General features: G+C 49.4%; 1 protein-coding gene across 6 annotated transcripts in view; it reads left to right on the top strand.

The window, feature by feature from the left end:
• NSD1 (nuclear receptor binding SET domain protein 1) overlaps nucleotides 1-23,282 on the top strand; it is a 61,658-nt gene extending 38,376 nt beyond the window's left edge. For 5 of the 6 annotated variants that reach the window (XM_074552277.1, XM_074552274.1, XM_074552276.1 and 2 more), the window contains exons 14-23: nucleotides 565-744; nucleotides 1,068-1,224; nucleotides 1,521-1,726; nucleotides 2,278-2,390; nucleotides 4,848-5,117; nucleotides 6,374-6,490; nucleotides 7,656-7,797; nucleotides 8,210-8,316; nucleotides 11,425-11,629; nucleotides 14,534-23,282. In XM_074552277.1, coding sequence (XP_074408378.1) covers nucleotides 565-744; nucleotides 1,068-1,224; nucleotides 1,521-1,726; nucleotides 2,278-2,390; nucleotides 4,848-5,117; nucleotides 6,374-6,490; nucleotides 7,656-7,797; nucleotides 8,210-8,316; nucleotides 11,425-11,629; nucleotides 14,534-16,869 — 3,833 coding nt within the window. In that variant the 3' untranslated portion in view covers nucleotides 16,870-23,282. The remainder of the gene's footprint in view (nucleotides 1-564; nucleotides 745-1,067; nucleotides 1,225-1,520; nucleotides 1,727-2,277; nucleotides 2,391-4,847; nucleotides 5,118-6,373; nucleotides 6,491-7,655; nucleotides 7,798-8,209; nucleotides 8,317-11,424; nucleotides 11,630-14,533) is intronic. The other variant, XM_074552275.1, reaches the window with a different exon arrangement.
• Nucleotides 23,283-23,349: the final 67 nt, after the last annotated feature.

The raw sequence follows: 23,349 nt of genomic DNA, 5'->3' as shown, positions 1-23,349 counted from the left end.
TCTACCCCTCTTCTCCCACCTCTTCTTCCTGTTTATAGTCTGCTGTGAGGAACTGAAAACTGAGCTCAAAAACCTCACATAAACTAGGCCTGTAGGGAAGTCTGAATTGCCTGGAAGTTCTGGAATTTCAGGGTAAAATCTGATAAACAAGAGGCAAGTGCTTGTGTTTTCAGAAGCTACATGGATTGATTTCATTATGTGCAGCTAAGCACTTGGAACACCCCGTCTGTAATTACTGTCGGAGCTGATTTAGTAATTATTTGTGTATGATAGGAAGCAGTCCCAGTCTGTGAACTCTTGAACTGTTTCTACACAGCGTGGAGGATATTTTTCACTCCTAAATAATGCAATTTTATCTATGGTATAGGTATTCCACATTTTATAATTTTATATATATATATTTAGTTGCATTAAATAACTTAATAGAAATCCAGTGAGTATATAAAAATTAAAGGTCAGCTTCCTTCTCCAGAGGTCATTTGGAGCTTAGGTATGAGTGGAGTGTAGTTTGAGCAGGAAGGAGGGGTGTTCCTGCAGGGGCTGACTGTGTGGCTGCCGTGCCAGGTCGCCTGATGCGCTGCGTGCGGTGCCCGGTCGCGTATCACTCCAACGACTTCTGCCTGGCCGCCGGCTCCGTGGTCCTGGCCTCCAACAGCATCATCTGCCCCAACCACTTCACTGCCCGCCGGGGCTGCCGCAACCACGAGCACGTCAACGTCAGCTGGTGCTTTGTCTGCTCGGAAGGTGAGCTCCCCTGGCCCCAGGGTTCATTACAGAGGGCAGAAGCTTTTCCCATTCCCAATGTCCCAATGGGAGCTGCAGAGAGCAGACTGCCTCTCTGGCTTTCCACATTTAAGTCCAGCTTCAAATTACAAAAAAAAAAAAAATCCACTTTTTTTTTTTGATTTCTGGATTCTTAGAGGGTTCTTTTTTTACCATGAATAAGGCCCAACTTTTGAAAAGGGCTTGCAGGAGACCATAATTTCCTTTTTCCATGTCTGCCTGGAAATGGGGAGTGCAGGGCTTCTGCACAGTGACTGATAAATTTCTCCTCTTTCTCTTTGCAGGGGGCAGCCTTTTATGCTGCGAGTCGTGCCCGGCTGCGTTTCACCGTGAGTGTCTAAACATTGAGATGCCAGAGGGAAGCTGGTATTGTAATGATTGCAAGGCAGGCAAAAAGCCACACTACAAAGAAGTAGTCTGGGTGAAAGTTGGGCGCTACAGGTAGGTGAAGACAGAACAGACTTGTCCCCATTCCTCCTTCATGCAGTGCTCATGGTGGTGGAGGTGAGGAGCTGCTCCTCTCTGCAGGGTTCATTGCAGCAGGCCTCTGCATTTTTTTGCATGCACATTGCTCATAAAACATGAGCTTTCCTCCTCCAGTAGCCTCTTTTCTCCCCACCAGCCTTGCTGGTAAGCCCTCACACACTTTTTCCCATGCCTCCATGCAGTAACATACTTTTGAGGTGTTCTCGAAATGGGGAAGCCAGAGGTTTCATCTGCCCTTTCCTGTGTTGCAGGTGGTGGCCAGCTGAGATTTGCCATCCTAGGACAATTCCTGTCAACATCCAGAAAATGAAACATGACATTGGTGAATTCCCTGTGCTGTTCTTTGGCTCCAAGGACTACCTGTGGACCCACCAGGCTCGTGTGTTCCCTTACATGGAAGGTGATGTCAGCAGCAAAGACAAGATGGGGAAAGGTGTGGATGGCATTTACAAAAAAGGTAACTTGCCTTCATCCAGGGAAGTACATGGTCTTACCTTCTTCATTCCTCTTTGGAAAAGTGCCGTTCATGCAGCAGTGAAACATGTCTTCTTATAACTGAAGTGAAATTAAATGTGTAGAATAAGCTGCTGCTTATGTAACATCCAGCATGCTCAGAGTGTTTGTTTGACTCCCAGAGAGGGAGAAGGGTGTGCAGATCTCAAATCTTTGTCCAGCTCTGACACAGCATCTCAAAATTCAAGTGAGCTGCTGCTGGGTCAGCTTCCCTCTGTGCAATACAGTCATTATCTTGATATTAACATGCACTTGAGAGTTGTGGATGTAGCTGCCTGGCATTTCTGCCCAAGAGGGCAGGCAAAGATAGCCAACAGATGGGATGCTTCATCACCCATGAGCAGGCCCTTGACTGTAATTTCTGCACTTCCCTGCTGCATTGGCCTTTTCTTCACCCCCCTCTGTTGAACCTTGTGAACACTGGCAGGACAGTGGCTGCCCTGCTCTGTGTGAGCAGGGGGAGTTCCTCATAACACAGCATTTTCTCTCACTTAGCTCTTCAGGAAGCTGCTGTAAGATTTGAAGAACTGAAAGCACAGAAAGAACTGAGACAACTTCAGGAAGACAAAAAGAATGACAAGAAACCTCCTCCCTACAAACACATCAAGGTGAGGGAAGGTGGTGGGGGGCAGGTGCAGAAGAGAAGCCTTGAGCTCTTGGTGCAGGTGATTTACAGGTATACAGAAACATTTCTGATGTTTGGATGTCTCGCTGTTCTTGAAGGTGCCTTTGATCCTCTTTCCATCCTCAGCAAGCTGTGCTGCAGTAACAGAGGTGCTCTGGTTTGCTGGAACAGATCTGGTCATGTCTGTGCTGTCTGTGTCAGTTGTGTGGTCTGAAGGAAGTGTCTCTGTACTTTGAGAGCTCAGGGAAGAGGGCTGGTAATGCTCAGTGTGATCAAATGCTCCATTCTGCTGATGGCAAGGTGGACAAACCAGGACAGGAGGTGGTCATGGTGCAGTGCAGCAGGGCTGTGTGGAGGGTGTGGTAACACACAGTATCTTCTATGATCTGCTATTGCTTTATATCTCTTTCTGTATCAGCTGGTGACTGAACAGAAATACTGAAGCAGGTGTACAGGCTGCAATATCAGCCCTTTTCCTCAGTTTTGGGGATCTTTTCATGTTAAGGGCTGTTAAATATTATTGTTATTATAGAGTTAGAATTGGAGCAGCACTAGCTACAGGATGGAGGTGACTTGAGAGGAGAGCTGGGACCAAGCATGTGCCTGTGTCTGAGAAGTGGATCCCAACTGCCCAGAAACCCACTGACTCAGGGACTGTGTTTTTTTACTGCTTCTGTCTGCTCCTTCCCTTTTTATGAGGCAAAATGTGAAAGCTTAGCTGATTTCTGGCACTTTTTGTATCTAGCTAGGATTTTTAGGCAGGCAGGTATATCCTGCATGAGTTACTGTGTGGTGTAAAGAGCACAACTGAATGCTGTGGCAGCAGTATGGGCCTGGCAGCTTCAGTGGAGGAAGTAGTTTCTCATTATATCTATTTTTAGGACTCTCTGGCCACAACATGAAGGAACTTTGGAAGCAGTTTAGAGCCTTTGAAATACCCTTTTATATAAATAATTACGGTTGTGGTCATTAGTCATGGTAGTTCTTCTGAGGTCTGGGTGCAAGCTGTTTGTCTCTCTGAAAGCAAAGCAGTGTGCAGGAGCAGATGGTGAACTGGAGAGGGCTTCAGGATGGAATGGCTGAAGCTGTTTGTGTCCACTCCTTCTAAGGAGATCTTTATTTCGAGTCCATCCCAAGGAACATCCACATGAGAGGCTGCTGCAAAAAGTACTTGGGATCCTTCATCACATCAGGCTTGTGATGAGTCCAAGCATTGCTCTGCTTTGGTTTTTTCCCAGCAGTGTCTCAGAGAATAGGGCAGGTGTGTGCTGGGTATATGTGGTATGCAATAGCAGTGCTAGAGCTGTACCAGTAGTGGATTGACCCAGTCCTGTGAGTCTTGCCACTCTTAATGAGTCTGGGTAAGAGATGGGAAGCAGCAGAGGAGAACCTGAGTGACAAGGAAGGCTGGAGGTGGGGTGCAGTTCTAGGAGGAAGGTGGGGGAGACTGTGTTGAAGTGATTAATGAAGGGTTTCTGCAGAGTTTGTGTTTAAACAAAGGGAGATCTGGACTGGGCCAGCCTCAGACAGGCTGTTAGTGTGGAAACTCTGTGGGTGGGACGAGGTACCTTATATGGGGGCTGGAATAGTTTTGTTAAAATCCCTTCCTTTCATGTTCTGGGAGAGGAAAGTGAGACAATGGTTCACCCAGGGAAAGAGCAACAAGGAGCTTTTCTTCGGTGTCTCTCTCCAAAGTCCTGACTCTCTGTTGCCTGCTTTTCAGCGTTTGCTGCCTTTAACCAAACCCCAAGGACCCAGCTCATGCCACAGACACGCCAGTCGCGTCTCCACCTGGTGCTGCACTCTGCTTCCTCCTGGAGCGGTTTTTAGAGAGCTCCTTGCCTTAACTCTGAGCTCCTCTTTGGGCCTTTCAACCCCAGCCTTGTCTGGTTTGGCTTCCCTTCACATCTGCAGGACAGTTGGGTAGGGAGGTAACTGCATGGTAGGCCTTCTGTCACAGGTGTGACAGCTGAGAGCACAAAGCAGCTTGAAGGTAACATTCAAAAAGCAGGGCAGTAAGGGAAAGCTGAGGAGAAGCACCTGACACTCAGACTGGAAAAGGTGCAGTTTGATGCACAAAGGGGTTTGGTGCTGATCACAGGGATGCTGCGTGCCCAGCAGGAGCACTGGGCTGGATGTGGGCTCAGTGATGATGGGAGGGGGACACTTGGCAGCCTCTCACCTTTCCAGGGTCACAGAATACACACTGCACACTGCACCAGGTGATGCTAACGGGGAACCTGCATCCTCCTGAGCTCTTTCCTCCAACCTCTGCCTCTCCAAATAGCATTCCCAGGAGTACAGCTGTGCCTGTACTTGTGTCCTTCTGCCCCTCGCTGTCACTATGTCACTGCAGCCCGTAGGCAAGGGTGGAGTTCAGAAATGCCTGCCAGGGTAACCTGTAGCTCCCAAGAGCTCATGTCCCTCGTGTGCATTGAAGGTGAACCGGCCCGTGGGGAAGGTGCAGATCTTCACTGCAGACCTGTCCGAGATCCCGCGCTGCAACTGCAAACCCACGGACGAGAACCCCTGCGGCCTGGACTCGGAGTGCATCAACCGCATGCTGCTCTACGAGTGCCACCCCCTGGTGTGCCCCGCTGGGGAGCGCTGCCAGAACCAGTGCTTCTCCAAGCGCCAGTACCCCGAGGTGCAGATCTTCCGCACGCTGGCACGGGGCTGGGGCCTGCAGGCCAAGACTGACATCAGGAAGGTACCTGCGCTCTTCGTGTGTCGTTTGCTCTTGCTGTTTCTCTCTTAATCACTCTGGGTTTGAAAACTGGGTTTCTTGCTGTAGAATGTCAGTTAGAAAAAAAACTTGAATTTAATCTTTGCAGTCTTGACAAGAGTGTTTTGGCTCAGCTGACCGGGAAAATGATTTGCGTGTCCCACAGGGTAAGAAAGGTGATTGCTTGGTCAGTCTGCTTGTAAGAACAATGGGATGGTGCTCAGGGTTTCCAGATGGGGAACAGTGATTATTCCTCCCTCCTATTCTTGACTAACCAGGCTTATCAAGCATGATAATCTTGTGTCAGAAACAGAAACCAGGGCTTGGACCTTAAAAAAGGGCAGTGTCTTGGACATGGCTGTTATTGCTGCTGAAACTGATTATCTCCACCTAAAACACCTGTATCTGTTTTTTAAATGCAAAGAAGAGCAATTCTTTGGACACACATCTGTGCTGAGCGAAGAAGGAGGAATGTTAAATCCAAAAGAACCCCACAGCTAATAAAGGATAAAGTGAAACAGGACTGTTAGCATAGTAAGAGAAGAATGTCTGAAAAGGGAGTAGTGATGACATGATAAGAGGGAGGTCTTGATAGAAGAGGCAAAATGTGAGTCTGTCCTGTTGAAAACTTTGCTGTCTGCTGTGCCCTAAGTTAAAGGATATTTCTGCCATTCCATGTGCTTGTTTCACTTTCAGCAGACGAACTGGAAACAGAAACACTCAGTTATTTAGTGGGGGAACCAATGAGCCCCACTGGAGCAGAGCTGGGTTCTCCTTAATGACTGGAGTACAGTCTCTGCAGTACTTCACTGCAAGGGAACTCCTGCACTCACTGCAGGAGCAGGTGCTCCAGGTGCATCCTGCTGCTCCATGTGGTTGGTCCCCAAAGGGATATTGTTTTCAGCTGGAATGCAATTAGGGCAGTGCTTTGAGCTTTGCAGCAAAGTGCTGTTCTTGTGGTTAACTTCTGTGCTCTCCCTGGATGCTAATTCTTTCTTTGGCACAAAGAATAACCTGATGGTCACAGTTCTTTATTTAATTTAATTTGAGTTATTCGAGCATGTGAAACAGATGTATGGTTCAGAGCTCTTGGTGAAGATTATAGGCCAAACTGGCTGCAGAGCACAGGGAGAGATTTTTAGGAAGGAAACAGGAGCTGAGTTCTAGCACAAATGTGGACATCCCTCCATCCTGCAGATAATTTGTCTTGTCTTATCAGCTTGTTGTTTTGTGTCTGGCAGGGTGAATTTGTTAATGAGTATGTTGGGGAGCTAATTGATGAGGAGGAGTGCCGAGCCCGAATCCGCTACGCTCAGGAGCACGACATTACCAATTTCTACATGTTGACACTGGATAAGGTATGTGCAAGGAATATCCTGCCAGCATCCTGAACAGAAATAAAAAGATGGGAAGGAAGGCATGATGCTTCATGTAGCAAAAAGGTGCTAAGCATTGCTGATGAGCTGGTCTGCATTTCCTCTGAACTGATAAAATGAATTAATGTGTAATTAGAGGAGCTTCAGGCTGGATTTCAGGGTTAGGAGGAAAGTCTGAACAGGCATTGCCTGTGTTTGTTCAGAAGAGGTGAGGACAGCTGTCTGAGGACTGCAGATCCTACTTCAGCATAAGAGGCTGAATTTGGGAACATGGGGATCCTTCCCAGCAGCTGGACTTTGGAGAGCCCAGAACAGGGTTGGTGTGTGCCAGAAGAGGCATAAATAAGTTATAGGCACAGCAAGACCTTCATCTGAGTTCAGTCTTGCTGTTCTCAGTAGACTGATGGATTTAGTTACAGCCAGAGGGTCCCCAGTGGGCCCTGCAGGCCAGGTTGTTGCTATGAACTCCTGATTTTTAGAGGTTTAAGTGATTGTGTCAGCTGCTTTCCCCACTTTGTCACTCAGCCATGGAAAGATGAGAAAGAAACCATGAAAACAGACATGGGGAGGAAACTGTAGAGTGGGGGACAGGATAACAGTGACTGCTTTGTCTTTCCCCTCATCCTGCTGCAAGTTCACACTGACCATATCTTGTTCTCCCTGTATGGCTGATGGGGCAGACCCAAGTGTTAATATCTCCTCATTGCTACAAAAGCAAATCTCAGTTGCAGCTTCCCTCTCCTCTCCAGCCCTATAACAAGCTGTGCACCAGTGTACCTCAGCTTACACACTCTTCCTGTTTTCCTTCTATACACTGACATGTAAGAAATAGGAACTGCTGTTTTGCTTTTAAGCAGAAGTTGGGGCCTGGAACCACAAGCACTGCCTTGGAAGTGTGCTGGGTGGTGTTTATCCAGCACTGATGCCACAGGGAGACTTTGTTTCCCAGAAAGCAGCAGTGGCAGCCCTGGCTGTTTGGGAGAGTGTCTTTGTCCCTTGAAAGTCCTGTGTGAGGAGGAGGATGATGTGCAGGAAGCTGTACTGGTGTGATCTGCCAGCACTGACCCGAGGCATCAGAGCTGGCTGATTGCAGCTGTTGACAGATGATTGAAATGTGGTTTTCTGGGTTTTTTTTTTGCAATTCCAGGATCGAATCATTGATGCTGGGCCAAAGGGTAACTATGCTCGGTTCATGAACCACTGCTGCCAGCCCAACTGTGAGACTCAGAAATGGTGTGTGAATGGCGACACTCGGGTTGGGCTCTTCGCACTTGTAAATATCAAAGCTGGTAAGGAACACACCGTCAATGCCTGCTGTAGCCTCGGGGGTTCTGTAAGGAAAAGGGAGGGTTTGTAGCTCTCTGGAAGGGGATTTAATTTTTATTTTCATTGGGGTATTCATGAGGCTGAACAGCAGCACTAACATAATGAAACACACACGTGGTGTCAGTGGAGGTTGATACAGGGCCCTGCTACAGGATCAATGCCCTTTTTAGCTGTAAAATGTGGTAGGGGAGAGGGGTTGTACTGAATTTTCAATCTACACAGATCTTTGGGGAGATCAATAATTTGGTTTTCTTGCGTAGTGGTGGCAGTCATTTGTGACATTGTATTTTAAAAAGTGCTTTTATTTTAGCAGTAAAACATTCTATTCTGTAATTCATTAACAACTTGCTTGGTTTTGATCTGCTTTTGTGCCAGGGACTGAGCTGACTTTCAACTACAATCTGGAGTGTTTGGGAAATGGAAAGACCGTTTGTAAGTGTGGTGCCCCAAACTGCAGTGGCTTCCTAGGAGTAAGGCCGAAGGTATGATGCATCCTTTAAGCTTTTGTTCTTCCAAATTGCCTCTTTGCATAGATGTATATCAGTCGTTGGTTGCAAAGATTTCTGGTTGAAGAGATCATTTAAGTGTGGCCATGGGAACAGTGCTTGAAATGAGTTAAATATTCGAGTTTTCATTCTGAAAGCAAGTCTTAGTCTTCAGTTATCAGAGCTGCTATAAATAATGACAGGAAGCTTTATTTTACACTGGAAGAATAAAAGAAAGAGGGTGGGGTTTTTTAAATTTTTTTTTTTTAATTCTGCTTCTTATCATGACATTTTCCATAGCACTAGAGGAGCAAAGGACAGGCATGGGAAAGACTTCATTAGGTAACCAAGAAAACACAACTCAGCCCATTTCCCAAAGTAAATTATGAGCATGCATGGAAGGCCAGCAAACTCACATTCCTTCACACTGAAGTTGCTTTAGAGCCAGAAGGCTGCTACCTCACCATCTATTCTGCAGTAAAGTTCTTGGTTTTATTCTGGTTTTAATGAAATGACTGATTTTTACACATGAGACAGACATAAGAAATCTGCCATATCTGTAGTTGAAAAACCACCAGCTTTTAGAACTCACTGACTTTTTGAGGGCTTCGATTTGTAACTGTAATGTTGCAGAAACAGGAATTGATTTCAATTACCTCCTTGTGTGAGCTGGTTCTCGGTGGGAAAAGGAAATAACAGGAGCAGTTGGCCAAGTTCCCAGCTGTCACCCGCTAAATCTATGTCTCAGCTGTTGGTTTGTTACAAGTGCTTCACCAAATCAGCCTGTGATCCCTCTGCTCTGGCATGTGGATCCTGCCGTGCCCACTGTTAAGGGTTAAAAACCTCCAGCAGCAACAGTTGTTGAGCCCCATCAATATATAGGGAAGGTTTTATTAATTCTCCAGAGATTAGTTCTTCAGAAAAAATTAACTTACAAAAATAAAAAATGGATGTCTTGAGAAGCTGACAGATGGGGGGAGTGGCACATCTGATGTATTTAGCTCCTTTTCGGGTTGCAATTTAAAGTTCAATCGATTTTGTGCTGCCCCTGTGTTATACATGGTTTGACTGTCATTTTTGCCTTGAAATTGCAGGTTGCACGATGGAAATGAGAGAAAAGTGCCCTTTAGTTGGCATTCATGTTCCATTGTGATATCTGAGACAACTCACTCTATCTTGATGAGATGGGCTAAGAAACAGTACCGAGAAAACAATACCTTGGGGTGGTTTTTAAAAAAAATTCTTCTCACAATAGATGCATTTTTAAGCTTGCTGAAGATACAGCAAGACAAAACTGATTATACTCAAGTTCACTCTTAAAAATGCCTTCTAACTGGGAGTGTGGAGGAATGTTTGGGAGTCTATGGTACTGCAGGGAGCAAGTGGGAATTGCTTAGTCCAGCTGTTAGACCTCTCTTAAACATTCAAATTAGCTGTGAAGGGATTTTCTTGTTCTCTTTGTAATTAGATGGTTGAAAATCGGTGGCATAGTTTAGATGGAAGCATTTCAGTGCCTGCATTTTCAGTGATAAGAAAGGCCTGGCTTGTCCCCATTGTCAGGGGGAATGATGGTATGAAAGCAGAAACTTCCACGTGTGAAGGGGAAGGAAACAATCAAGAGATGTAACTCCTTGGTGACAGGAAAGCTGAATAGCCAACTGCAGAGTTCTGAAATTGTAGGTCTGGAGACCAAGGTTTTTAAATGTTTTGGTGATGAAAATATTACGCACAATATTTTGGCAAAATAAAGGCTGTAAAAATTGCTTCACAGGCATTGTCTCAGCACACAGAGATATCCTGCATGGAGAACACAGATTTGAGCACAAAGAGATGTAGAAAATGGCACAGAATTTAGCTCATGTCTCCTTAGATAAACTAAAGTGATGGTGCTTTGATAAGGTCAGGACTGGGTCAAGAAGCATCATCTTTGTGGAGCTGAGTGTTCCACACAATGGGAGGCTCATCCTGGCTGGAGGGGGAGTTGGAAGAGCAGGGTTGGAGGAAGCCTTAGGCCAGAGAAGAGAGCACTTGAACCATTTAGTTGCCTGCCCTGGGTCCAGCTGTAGTTACTTCACCACACAGATAATTTAACTGCACTGATGATGCAGATTTCAGTTGTCATTGCCATGGGAGAGTGAGAGGATGGGGCAATTGCGAAGGAATAACTGAGTGTAGGGGGAATGGAGATTGGATATTCCACAGTACACGCCTGGAGAGGTTAACAGCAGAAATAAATCCACCATGAGAAGGTCATGGCTGGGCAGTCGTGGTGGAGAAGGAACCGCTGTGCAGCTCAGATGCCACAGCACTGAGCTGTGGTGTGACACAGCTGTGGAAAAGGCAAATGAGGGCAGTGCTTTGGGGGAATTTCCTGTTCTTTTGGCTAGGTGTTGATGTCTTTGTATGAGAGGTGTTATCTGAGGTAGTGTGTAATTCTGTAACTTTTCTTTGGGATAAATATACTCAATAAGGGCAGAAAAAAGCCACTGGGAAGACTTGAGTGTGCAGACTGTGAAAGTTTCAGTTTGCAAGCAGGAGAGTGTGTCCCAGGGGTTTCTTCGGGGAGATAGAAAAGCTTCAGATGTTGAACTTGATGATCTTGGAGGTCTTTTCCAATTGTAAAAATTCTGTGATTCTGGTGCAGAAGGACAGCAATGACACAAGAACAAATAGGTCTAAACTGATGACAGATAAATTCAGACTGAAAATGGAGAGGGAAGTGGTGAATGTGAAAAATGCAGGAAGGCCCTGAATAGACTCCTCATGAGTCATATGTGCCAGGAGACCTGACTGCTTTGACCTGGAGAGTCTGGGAGAGGTGGCACGAGCTCAGTGACACCAGGCAGCCCCAGCTCCTCATTCTGCTGTTGCTAGTCATATAAATCCCATGTCCAGTCAAGCTTTGCTGCATGATTTCCAGGCTGTTTCAGAATACCTGGGAGGTATTTGCTGTAGTAACTTGGCTCCAAATACCGAGCAGCACTAGAGATGCTGCGCAGGTCTCAGTATAGCTGGCAGTGGGATTCGTGTCAGCAGGGTTTGCAGCAGCAAGGGAGCAGGTGGATGAGGCAAAGCCTGTGTTAATCAACATCTGTTCACCCCCAGAGCCAGCCCAGCCTGAGCGAGGAGAAGTCCAAGAAGCTCAAGAGGCGGCCGCAGATGAAGCGCAGGTCGCAGGCGGAGGTGATGAAGGAGCGGGAGGACGAGTGCTTCAGCTGCGGGGACGGAGGGCAGCTGGTCTCCTGTAAGAAGTCAGGCTGCCCCAAGGTGTACCATGCTGACTGCCTCAACCTGACCAAGAGACCTGCAGGTCAGTGCTCTGCACAGCTGGGCTCTGCTTGGCTCGCAGTGTTGGCTCTGGGTGTCCTGGGACTTGCACGCTGTTCACAGCTTCTGAACTTTTAGAGAAATCTTTCTCTCTTAAGCAGATGTTGTTGTCCAACCAATCCAGCCCTGGTTTGCACCCCACTGTGACTGCAAAAAGTTGCTGAAGGGGGAGTTGGTCCTTGCCTAAGAGATGGTGCTTGTGAACTGACCCCATTCTTGGGGCATGGCAGAGCATAATCCCAGCAATAGCTGAGGTATTGGTCATCACACTGGCTGTTTTCCCAAAGTTAAAGACAGCTGTGAGATCACTGGTGAGGAGAAGCACTGCTGGAAAATAGGAGTTAGAAAAGAATCTCTTAAATGTCTGAACAGCCATTAGTTCACACATAAGAGAACAGTACCAAAGCATATTCTAGCTTGTGGTGAAATGAGGGCAAAAATTTGAAATAAAAAAATACTCAAAAAGTACACTCCAACCTCCAGCCTGCTTCCCTGCTTTCCATTTGCTAAGTCTCTCCTAACAGCCTAACTTAAAAACACAAAGAATGGCCAGCTCTCTGATACATTTTTTTACATAGTGGAAGATTGTTGCCCCAGTCCTTTTCCGGCTTGTACAAACATAGCCTCAAGTTTTTATTCTTGATCTGCTCTGGACTGTGTCCCACTTGCCTACACATTTTTTAAAACTGGAATCAAGTATTTTAACAGCACTGCAGCCGAGGCCTTGCTTACTCTGACAGAAGAGAATAATTATATTTTGCTTTTTACATAAAATTTCTTCAGAAATTATGTTTTACTTGTTTTGCAAAAATAACTTATATTGATGGAATGTTGATCGTTTGCTTTATCCTTCTTGAGTTTTCATCTTGATCCTTTTCTTATGTTTATTTCTTCCTTTTGCAATCCTGTTTTGCACCTGTCTTTATTTAATTACACCTTGTTGGTGCAAGAGCATTTGTCCACTTAAAATTCTGAGTCTGTCTAACTGGATTTTTGCAGTCCCTTACAGGCTCGATGTTATCTACCTGTATGTGTAAGAGTATTTGCTGTTCTGCTTTCAGAAATTTAAATTATTGTACAGATTAAAATACATTCCTGAAGGGTGCAATTTGAAATGCCTTCTCAGTTTGCCACAAGACCATTAATAACTGTTTTTAGAGAATGATTTTCAGTCAGTTGTAGCAATTTTACTCTTTTTACACATAGGCAGTGATTTTCATAGCCCGCTCCTCGGAGTATCATTCAGGACATGAAAGGTTCAGCACTTTCTGCTTCAAATGTTTCCTCTGCCATGGGCATTGCTGTCAAGTAATTGGAATTTCCTGCTTGTTTGCATGTTTGCTAATTGTGTGATCTTACTTCCAAGAGCTCTGGGCTGTCCCTGGAGAGGGTGCTTATTCATTAGACCTTTTTATCCTGTCAAAGACCATTAGAGTGGTTTGAAAGGATTTTTCCTTTCTGCAACAAAGGAGCAGGTTTTGACTTTTTTTACTTTCCATCTGTACAAATGACCTCTACCAGAACGGTCCCAGGGTCTTTGCAGTGTTGTGTGGCTCTCTGGGATGCTGCTGGTGCAGGGGGAGCAGTGACAGCCTGTGCTGCAGCACCATGAGCCAGGAGCAGGGGAGACCATGGGAAGTGTTAAACATCCTCACTTGGAAAAAAATGCTGAAAAATTGGAAAAGACACATAAGAGCAGCGTGCATATTTTGAGACTGGAACAGAAGCCTTGGACTGGCTTCAAAGGAGGGGAAAAACTTACTACGTGTTGCCTTCAACCCCAGGGGAAAAGCAGCGTGAGAGAGGGGAGTGGAGAGCTGCTGTTGCACAAGTTCAGGGAGCAATGCCCACAGCTGCTCAGTGCTGTGCTGCAGGAGCCAGCCTCCCTGGAAAGGAGCTGTAGCCACAGCCACAGGTCTGTGGGCTTGGTTCAGGCAGGCTGGCAAGTGCTCTGGTGTCCGTGGTTGCCCTCTGGTCAGAGCTCAGTGTCAGGGCTGCTCTCAAGGAGCTGCTCCCCACAGCAAGGCAGGGAGCAGGAGAGATGGGGGATGTGGGGTGCTGGCAGAGCACAGAGGCAGGAGGGGTATTTGGAAAAACATCTTTGCTCATCCTGTGGTCCGGAGCTCAGCGTGTACCTGGTTGTGTCCACGAACTGGAAGCATTTGGTAGAGCCAGACACAGCCTTGTCTGAGGGAGCAGGAGGCTGAGCCAGTGAGGTCCTCTGCAAGTGAGGAAAGCAGCAGTCTCTGAAATGTCATGTTGTGTTTTGCCTGCTGGTGGTGTTGGTACTGATGGTCAGTAGGTTGTGTGAAGATGGAGCTGCTGGGGGAGCAGCTTTGTTTTATTGTGGCCATACATGGCCAGAGGTTAAGGATGTGCCTTTGGGTTCAGAGACAATAGAAACATAGCCCTTGTGATCACTGCTCTCTCACTTCTTCTTTCTGAAAAACAGGAAGGGAGGTTTTTGACCCAGAATTAAAAGATGAATCTGACATGTTAGCTTAAAAAGTCCTTTGAGTATTGTGCACAGATAGCTGCTGCTGTTTTCTATGGAAGTCAGAGCTACAGAGATCTGCAAACTGAGGGTGTCTGCTCCTCTCTAGACACCTCTGTTGGTTAATGCTGTGCAGGAGCACAAGCCACATCAGGTCTGAGCTGATGTGTCTTGTGTTTGTCATGATTATCATTGCCCTTGCTGCTTCTGAGAATGCAGATTTGTGTTAATTGCCTGTTGAGCTAAGGCAGAAACTGAAGAGGACATGTAGAATTGTATGTGGGTATTACAGGAGTGTTCTCACTTTCCCCTGAACTCCCTTTGCAGCAGCCTTTGTCTCTTGCCCCTGTCCCACTCCTAAGGCGTGTCTTTTCTCCCGTGTCCGTGCTGCAGGAAAGTGGGAGTGCCCGTGGCATCAGTGTGACGTGTGTGGTAAAGAAGCAGCTTCGTTCTGCGAGATGTGCCCCAGGTCCTTCTGCAAGCAGCACCGGGAAGGAATGCTCTTCATCTCCAAGCTGGATGGACGATTATGCTGCACAGAGCACGATCCCTGTGGGCCTCACCCTCTAGAGCCAGGAGAAATTCGTGAGTATGCACCTCCCATAGAAGGCCTGACTAACGGCGAGGACACCCAGCCGCCAGAGCAGGTGCCTGCAGAAACAGAGGCAGACACAGACCTGAGTGTTCAGCCCCTGGACAGCCTACCTCAGTCTGTGGCCCTCAGACTGCAGTCACCAGAAAAGCCCCCTGCTACCCTAGCACTGAGGCTGCCTTCTTCAGACAAGCCCCCCACCACCCTTGCCCTGAGGTTGCAGCCATCAAACAAACCCCCTACCACTCTGGCCCTCAGGCTACCTTCGCCAGACAAACCGCCTGCCACCCTGGCTCTCAGACTGCCGCCGTCAAATAAACCCCCCGCCACCTTGTCACTGAGGCTGAAGCCATCCAACAAACCCTCCACCACCCTGTCACTGCGCCTTCAGCCTTCGGACAAACCTCCCACCACGCTGTCGCTCCGCCTGCAGCCCTCAGACAAGCCGCAGGCCGCCCTGTCCCTGAGGCTGCAGTCAGAGAAGCAGCCCATCATTGTAGCGCTGCGGCCTCAGCAGCCCGACAAACCTCCCAGCAACGCCGTGCTCTGGCCGCTGGACGAGGCCTCCAGCGACGCCTCGCAGCCTCAGCTGCCCAGCAAATCTCCTCCAGGATCACCTCAGTCACCGCTGGATGAGTCACTTGTCACTGCTGCTGACCTGCAGCTCCAGCTGGCAGATGAGACTCCTGATGCCCCCGAGGTTTTGGAGTTATCGGATGAGTCCCTCATTGACAGCGGGGCGCAGCAGCCCGAGCTGCTGGATGAGTTCCCTGTGAAATGCCTGCCTCCTCCACTGTCTGACAGACTCCTGGCCACGGTGGGGATGCTGCAGTCCCAGGATGAGCCTCCCGAGGCCGATCAGCTCCAGCCCCTGGACGACTCCTCTGCCCAGAGTCCGCATCCACAGGCTGTGCAAGAGGCTTCCAGCTCTGTGGTGCCGCAGGCCGCAGAATTGGAGATGGCTTCCAGTCCTGAGGTGCTGTGGTCTGTTTCCGTTGAAAAAGTCCCAGACTCCCCAGTCTCACGGATCCTGCCCTCAGAGAAGGCTCCTGGATCAGCAGTACCACAATCCCCGCCTCTAGAAAAGGCTTCCTTCTCTGGGGCAGTGCGGGTCCCAGACACAGAGAAGTCTCCCAGCTCTGGGTCACCCCGTCCCCTGCCTCCAGAGAAGGCTGCTGATTCGGGTGTGCCTCAGATCCTGCCCACAGAGAAGGCTCCCAGCTCAGGGTTGCCATGGCCCCTGTCTCCGGAGAAGGCCCCTGGCTCCCGGTCACCGCACGTCCTGCCCACGGAGAAGGGTCTCAGCTCAGGGGCCCTTCGGCTCCCGCTCACACAGAAGTCTCTGTCCCCCGGGGTGCTGCGACCCCTTCCTGCAGAGAAGGCTGCTGACTCCGGGGCCCTGCGGGTTCTTCCTTTGGAAAAGGCTCTCAGCTCTGGGGTGTCTCGGCCTCAGCTCTTGGAGAGGCCTCTCACTCTTACAGCCCCGTGGCCTCAGGCATCGGATAAGCTGGCTCCTGCTGTGGCTCCTCGGCCTCAGGCCTCGGATAAGCCTCTGGCTGCATCAGCTCCAAGGCTGTTGCTGTCGGAGAAGGCGCTGCGTCCCGTCGACCAGAACGCTCAGCTGAAGGAGAGAGGGGCCCCAGCCATGGAGCTGAGTCCCCAGCAGAAAGAGAGGACCATGTTAGCTGGGGAGCAAATCTCTTGGTCTGCTGGGAAGGTGGTGACACAGGTCGGACAAGTACCTTGGCCTACAGAGAAACTACAGACGCACGAGCAAAGCCACTGGTCCACCACGAAAACACTGACGCCTGCGGAGCAGCCTTCCCGGACAGCAGAGAAACTACCAGAGCCAAACCTTCAGCCCAGCTGGGAAGTGGCCTCAGCCCCCTCGGAGCAGAGCCCGTGGACATCAGAGAGATTGTGTGCATTCGAGCAGACCCCTCGGCCAGCCAGGGAAGCTCCCCCGGAGCAGATGCAGTGGCTCGTCACGAACGTTCAGGCAATCGATCAGATTGCTTGGCTGAGTGGAAAAGCACAGACTCCTCGGGGGCAGGACCCTTTGCCTGAACAAAACACAGCGCTAGCCCATAACCAGGATTCTGTCTGTCGTGAGTTGGCTGACTCAGAGCCAAAGTGAGGTTGGTGAATATGGGAGGCAGGTTTCAGTCGTTTAATGTTTAGGGAGGGGGAATCTTTGTTTTGTTTTTTTTATTCACTTCCCTGAGCCCAGCCCCTAACCCATGCACATCCCATCCATATTCTCTTGTGACATGAGCAAGGACATTCTCTTAAATCTGAGTCTGGCCCAGTCAAAGGGAGAGAGCATCTGTGACCTTTTCCTCTTCCTTTTACAAATGGTAAAGCTGAAATAAAGAGTCCACTCTGGGTAAAAATCTCCAATTCCACTGAAATGGTCACATTACTGATCCAGCGTGTTCAAGCTCCAGGTTTGATTCATAGGTGGGTTCCTAGGCACAGCCAGGGCCTTGCTCTTGTTACTGCATTTAAAGAAAATGGATCAGTCAGGCTGCCCTGGCACTGGAGATGTTTCAGGGATCATCTGGTGAGCAGTCAGATGTGTGTCCTTGCCAGACTCCAGAAGCAGGGAAGGGATTTCATGTCACCTGCCCTGGTCTCTGTCCCTGCAGGGCGTTGCTTTACGAGGTTTGTCCGTGTGTTTACTGGGACATGCTGTGTGTGTGGTTTGCTCAAGGACAGGGATCATCTCCAGTGAGATGGGACAGGAGCTCCTGCACTCGCTCAGTGCAGTTTTCTCCAGCAATAGGCAGTATCCATTCAGGCTCCTTTTTTACAGAGCTTTTTGTCCAGGCCCAAGAAGTGGGAAATCTGGAGGAAGTCAGGGAAAAGAGATCTTGGAAGAAGTCATCTGGGAGTTTTTTCATTCTTGTGTCTTAATCCTTTAGCACAGGACACGCGGAGTGTTTTCCTGCACTTGACAACGTAGTGACCCATAAAGCAGCAATAGCAGAGCAGAGTGGGTTCCTGGAGGTGCTGAGCACTGCCCTGCCAGGGGCACAGTGCTCCCTTTCCAATTTCCATCCAGTCTCTTCTAGACCTGTGTTGTCAGCGTGAGCCAGCAGACTGAGCAGTCCTTTCTCCCTTTGCCTCAGATGTGTTCAGAACGCGTTCCCATCACACCTGGTGTTGCCAGCAGCAAGCCAAGCCTGTCCTGCTCACTGCACAGAGGCAAGGGTGCCCTAGCTGGATCGGGACCCATCTCAACACCTTCCCCTTGTGTAGCTTCTGGCTTAACTCTTCTACAACCAAAGGAGACTTGAATTAACTGGACTGTGTTGGTGTGCATGTGTGTGTGCGCGTGTGCGTCCATCCAACTGAATTGTAGTTCTCACACTGGAACACGGTGGGCTCCAGCAGCTGCCTGGCTTTCTGTTTTTCTCTTCTCCCTTTTACAGTGAAGGCGATGTTTAGTACCTGGTGGTCATCGAGCTGGTGTCCAGACTAGGCCTGCTGAAAGCCGCTCACTCAAGCGTTGAGGCAGAAGTTGGTGTGGCTGTGGTGCTCGTGGGGCAGGCAGTAGAGTCCCAGGGACCTGCAGCATCTCGTGACCACCGGCACCCTCGCAGGCAGGAGGAGGACAGGCCTCCTTTGGTGGCGCTGCCTGGCCTGGATAGGGTTGGTGTCCTGCCGAGGAAACGCTGCTGACCAGCTTTTTCCCACTCCCACAACACATTACCTCTGTAATTACCTGAGCTCCACCGATCTGGGGCCGCAGCCTCGGATCTCCGTGCCGCCGCCAGACCCTTGCGCAGCTCCAGTGTGTGTATCCTCCTCCTCCTTCCAGGCAGATCCACAGCCCCTCCCCAGGAAGGGAGAGTTCAGCCCCATGCTGGCCTCCTTCCTCCGACATGGGAGCAGGTCCTTGTTCCCACCTGGCTTGCAAGTGCCTGCTGCTCCCAGAGCAGTCATGAGCTTTGCAGTTTTCTATGAAGGGAGGCAGACACCTGTACCAAGACAAATCCTGATCCGTTCTCCTTTCCTGATGTGTGCACCCTGAGACAACGTCCTGCTGTAGAGGCCAGGTGCGCTGGGCACAAGGGGACATTACCAGTGCTATCTCTTCTCTAGTCCAAATCATTTCAGATCTTTGTAGAATAGCTCACAACTTGGAAAAGCTTTATGGCTTATGGAAACTTACTTGTTTAATGTTTTTTTTCCGGGAAGACTGGCAGGTCAGTTCCTGCTTGCTGCTGAAACTAGGGAAATGCAAGCAGCTTGCATTTCTGTGTGACTCCTCCACAAAGGGAATCAGGACAACTCAGATCCATTGAGAGAGAAGATTACCTTAAGGGCATTCATTAAGGTTTTTAAACAAAAATTAAAAAAAAAAAAATTATGGCGTTCAGTATATTAAGTATTTATCATGTGTGAGAAGGAAAATAAATCTTGAATTTACATTTATAAACCTTCCCATGAGCTGGACTTAGTCATGTAGATTGTGTAAGTAGGGTTTCCTCAGTGCCAGCGCCCAGCTAGCTCCCACTGTAACCAGAGAGGTCTCTGCACTGCTCTGTCCACCTCCGCTTCGCATTGTCACGTGTTAACTAGTTACTTGTTTCATGAAAAAATAAACTGTGAATATTTTTGGTGCAGGCTTTTTTAAATCTGTAAAATGGAGAAGTTCTCAGTGAATTCTCACAAGAGCAGGTTTGAAAAAAATCACTTCTATAAATCGCGGGCTCACGTGGCAGGGTGAGGCTCACAGCAGCAGCCACCCTTCATGCCAGCAGGTGCTTTCCCAAAAGCTTGTTTGGAGCAGTGAACGTGGATTAAACCTTTGCATGGCATTTTCCACAGCCTACTTTGTTGCAGCTACTGTACCCTGTCTCTCTTCTTGTCTCCCTTTTCCACAAGGATCCAGGTTTCTGGCTTCTTATCTTGCAGCTGCTGTTGGGAAGTTGAGTTCAACTTAGCTCGGAGGCTGCTTGGCTAAACTGGTGTTGAGGAACTTGATTGAAGGAGGAAGCCAGGAAGCTGCTCTTCCCTCTTTGCTCTTGCTGGAGCCTTGTGTGATGCTCTGTCAGATCAGGAGGGCTTTTCAGAGGGAGTTGTGGTGCTTTTGGGAGTCTCTGGGCTTTTCTGGGTCACGTAGACAAGGCTTGACCAGCTGTAGAGAGAGGCCCAGCAGCCCTGCCCTTGTCCAGCCTGCCCTCAGCAAGGGAGCATGAGCTGGGGAACAGCTTCAGGCAGCAAAACCCTTGTGAAGGAAATGTGGGCATCTTCTGTACTCGAGGTGATTCACTGTGGTGGCAGCTGGCAGTGCTGCCTTGGAGGAGGAGAGGGACATGTCTGTGTTGAAGCAGTTGGGTTTGTTTGCCGCCATTTGTTGCTGCCTTCAGAATTCAGCCAGTTTGAATCACGAGGGATTTTAAAAGTAGAGGGTAGAGGCAAAGTAACCCATACCCCTGGCAGACTCTGTGGGAGACACTGCTGCAGCCTCGTGCTGGGCTCAGACCTGAGCAGCAGCTTCATGCCAAGGCTGTGATGCTCTTGCTGTGTTGGAGGGATCCAATCACCTGGTCACTTAGTCCTAGGTCAGCCCAAATTGCACCCCAGGTGGGTGAGAGGTGACTCCTGTGTTGATTCACTGCTGTGGAGCACTGTAGAGGGAGAATCAAGGGTGTAATTATCTCTGTCCCTTCCCTGGTGTCCCACGATGGCTCACAAGAATTTTCCAGACTCATTCCTGGTAGGAGTAGCTCACTCTTCCCATTTCTGAAGGGGATGCAGGCTCTGCTCCTGTGTGAACACTTTGCTGGTCACTGTCCCTGCTGCCCCTGCTCAGAGCAGTGGGCTGGGGTCAGCAGTGGGCTGTGGCCTCCACCCCACTGGAGGACCCACTTTAGTGGGCAGGAGAGTCCCAGGTGTCCTTTGTGACAGAGGAGCTCTGATGAGGGGTAGCAGCAAGGTCAGGGCCTTGTGTCCTGTTGGGATGAGGGTTACAGAGGAGGAGCCAGCCCAGGGCGTGTGGGATGTGTGGGCAGGATGAGGGGAGCAGGCACAGGCCACTGTTCTGCAGGGCTTGTCCCATCTTCCCCAGTGCCCACAGTCAGCCAGGGCTCTGGTGAATCTAGCAGGAGAGTTATCACTGTAAGGAATAATCAACTCACCTACTGCACGTCTCCAGATGCAAATTAGCTCATGGTAGCTTGCTTTATTGCTGTTCTCCAGTTAAACTTTTCCTATTTAACAAAAAAAAAAAAGCTCCACAAGAACCACAGTCACTTCAATACACAAAGCATCTGGGTGGTACTGTGGGAGCACGTGTTAATTCAGGGTTAAACCCCTGCAGGCAGAGGCTCTGAAGGTGTGGCTGGTGTTAAAGTTCGGGAGATAAGAGAGATGATTGAATGTAAAGGACATTAAAGAACTAAGGTGAGACAGTGCATCTGCTGGAAAAGCTTCAGCTTAGTTTCACAGAAAACAAAAACGGATGAGAAAGAAAAAGCAGCCCTAACCTTGATGCTCTTGGCAGCGTGTTCGCCCTGAGCATGCTCTGGGTGTGCCCAGCTCGTTTCTGGACACCACAGCCAGTGTTGTGACAGGGCAGGGGGAGTTTGAGAAACTTCAGACCTTCAAGACCTTCTGTTTATTTTTAATTTCAGCCTTAACTTCTGACTTTGCTTGATGTTTGGAATAACCATAATTGTAACCTGCTTGTAATGTGCTTTGCCCTAAATTACTGATGAGGCTTTTGCCTTTGCTAGCCAGTGAGTGTTAAAGCAAAGTGGCAAATCGTGCAGCTACTCTGAAAGTATGGGGGGATGCTGTGTTTGATCTCCCAGGCTTTGCCCGTGCTATTACCCACCCTCCTGTGATAGTGATAACGCTGGTGGCAGCACAGCTGGGCTGATGGGTGCTTGGGGCTCCCAGGGCCTGGGACACTGGAGCTTGGGGAGTGCTCTGCCACACGCCTGGCTTCAGCAGGAGTCTCAGCTGTGGGGTGGCAGTGCCCTTGCTTAGCAGGAGATGGGAGGATGCAAGATTCCTGCTCCGGGTCCTACAAAAGTGATGTGAGCAAAGTTTGGTGCCGGGGGAACAGGACAGGTTGTGTGAGCTCGGGCTGGAGGAGCAGCAGTGATGGACAGTCCCTACAGCACTGAATCTACCTCCTAGGGAAATCTGAGAAATGGGTGTTGCTATGGCCTATTTCAAGGTAAAGTTTTAATCATGTTTGCCCTTGGCAAAGCCCTTGGGCTATTGTGGTGCTATTGTAAACCGTTGGCAGCTTAGCACAGTAGGGCTGGACTCACGGCTCCTGGCCCTCGGGCTGGGGCTTCTTGGCCAGCTAATCCCATCCCCCTGGAGCTGGGGCCGGGCTTCAGCACTCCTTGTGACTGAAACAGGGCAAGGAGTGACTCGGTTCCTTCAGTTTATGGTGGTGTTGAGACTAAAGCAGTGTGCCACTGAGCCCCTGGGGAGCCCGTGGAGCCACGTGAAGCAAGCAGGCATCCGCTACTGCATGTTCTTCGTGTCCGTTTGGTACTGAGCTGGTTTCAGTTTTTGTTTCTTTTTCTGATGTTTCCGAGTTGTTGACTTCAAGGAACTGGGTTTTGTGTATTTTTTGTAGACACTGGGAACTTGTTGAAAGGAAAAGCCGCAAGCACCGGGAGGCTCAAGGTGGAGCGTGGCTGGAGCTGAGGGTGGCCCCGGCTGGTGTGGGTGGGAGGTGAGATGTGAGATGTGTTGGCAGCAGGGGGGCAGGCAGGGAGTGGCTCTCCCTGCCAGGGGCCCTGGATGCCTTTCAGCAGTGGCGCTCCCAGCCCTGCATATCCGTGGTGCTGAGCTCACTGCCCCACCAGCCTGCTCGCCCCCGAGACACTGACCATGCTGGGCACCGTGCCTCGCTGGTAATGTCCCCTGCCACCCTCCAGCACTGTGTGCTCCCAGCTGTGGACCTGGCTGACAGCTGGCCAAGGGTCCTGGGGAGGGGGGCTGCCCACTGCCCCTTCCTCACTGCCTGGGGACATGGTGGGACACTCATGGCAGCAGCAAAAGTGCTGGAGCCATGAGTGAGAGGTTTGCTTGTGGGAAGAACCTCGGTGTGAGCAGCCCCATGCTGCCTTCCTTCCCCTCTGAGATCTGCTGCCCACAGGGTGGTGGTGAATGGGGGTCCCCCACAGGGTCCTGTTCTGCAGGCTCAGGCACAGGGAAACACATCAGGAGTCGAGGATCCCAGCCAAGGCAGAGGCCAGCACCAGAGCACTGCAGGGGGGACAAAGGGGTGCTCAGCCCTGGCCTGGAGTCATCTGTCAGTTTTAAGAAGGAATGCCAGAGCAGGTGAGAGTAAACTACATATTTCCAGCATGTATATTATTTTTAGAAGAGGGAGAGGGGAGAGTCTTGGACCATTGATTACTTTCATTTTGCTCCCCTTAGACTGTTGGCTGTGTATGTGAAACTTATCATGAAAAGAGGGTTGCCCTGCCCAGGTGCTCCCAGAACATGTACTGTAATTCTTTGTATATAGAAGAAAAATTACTGTAAAGTAAAGTTTAACTTTACTCTCGATGTCCTCTTGTGGTTTGTCTTGCTGAGTGGGGGGAGGCAGGGAAGGGAGAGCCCTGAGGGCCTGGCA

The sequence above is a fragment of the Zonotrichia albicollis genome, chromosome 15 (assembly GCF_047830755.1).
Source record: "Zonotrichia albicollis isolate bZonAlb1 chromosome 15, bZonAlb1.hap1, whole genome shotgun sequence".
NCBI classification, from domain to species: Eukaryota; Metazoa; Chordata; class Aves; order Passeriformes; family Passerellidae; genus Zonotrichia; species Zonotrichia albicollis.
This window is presented reverse-complemented; position numbering and strand designations above follow the sequence as displayed.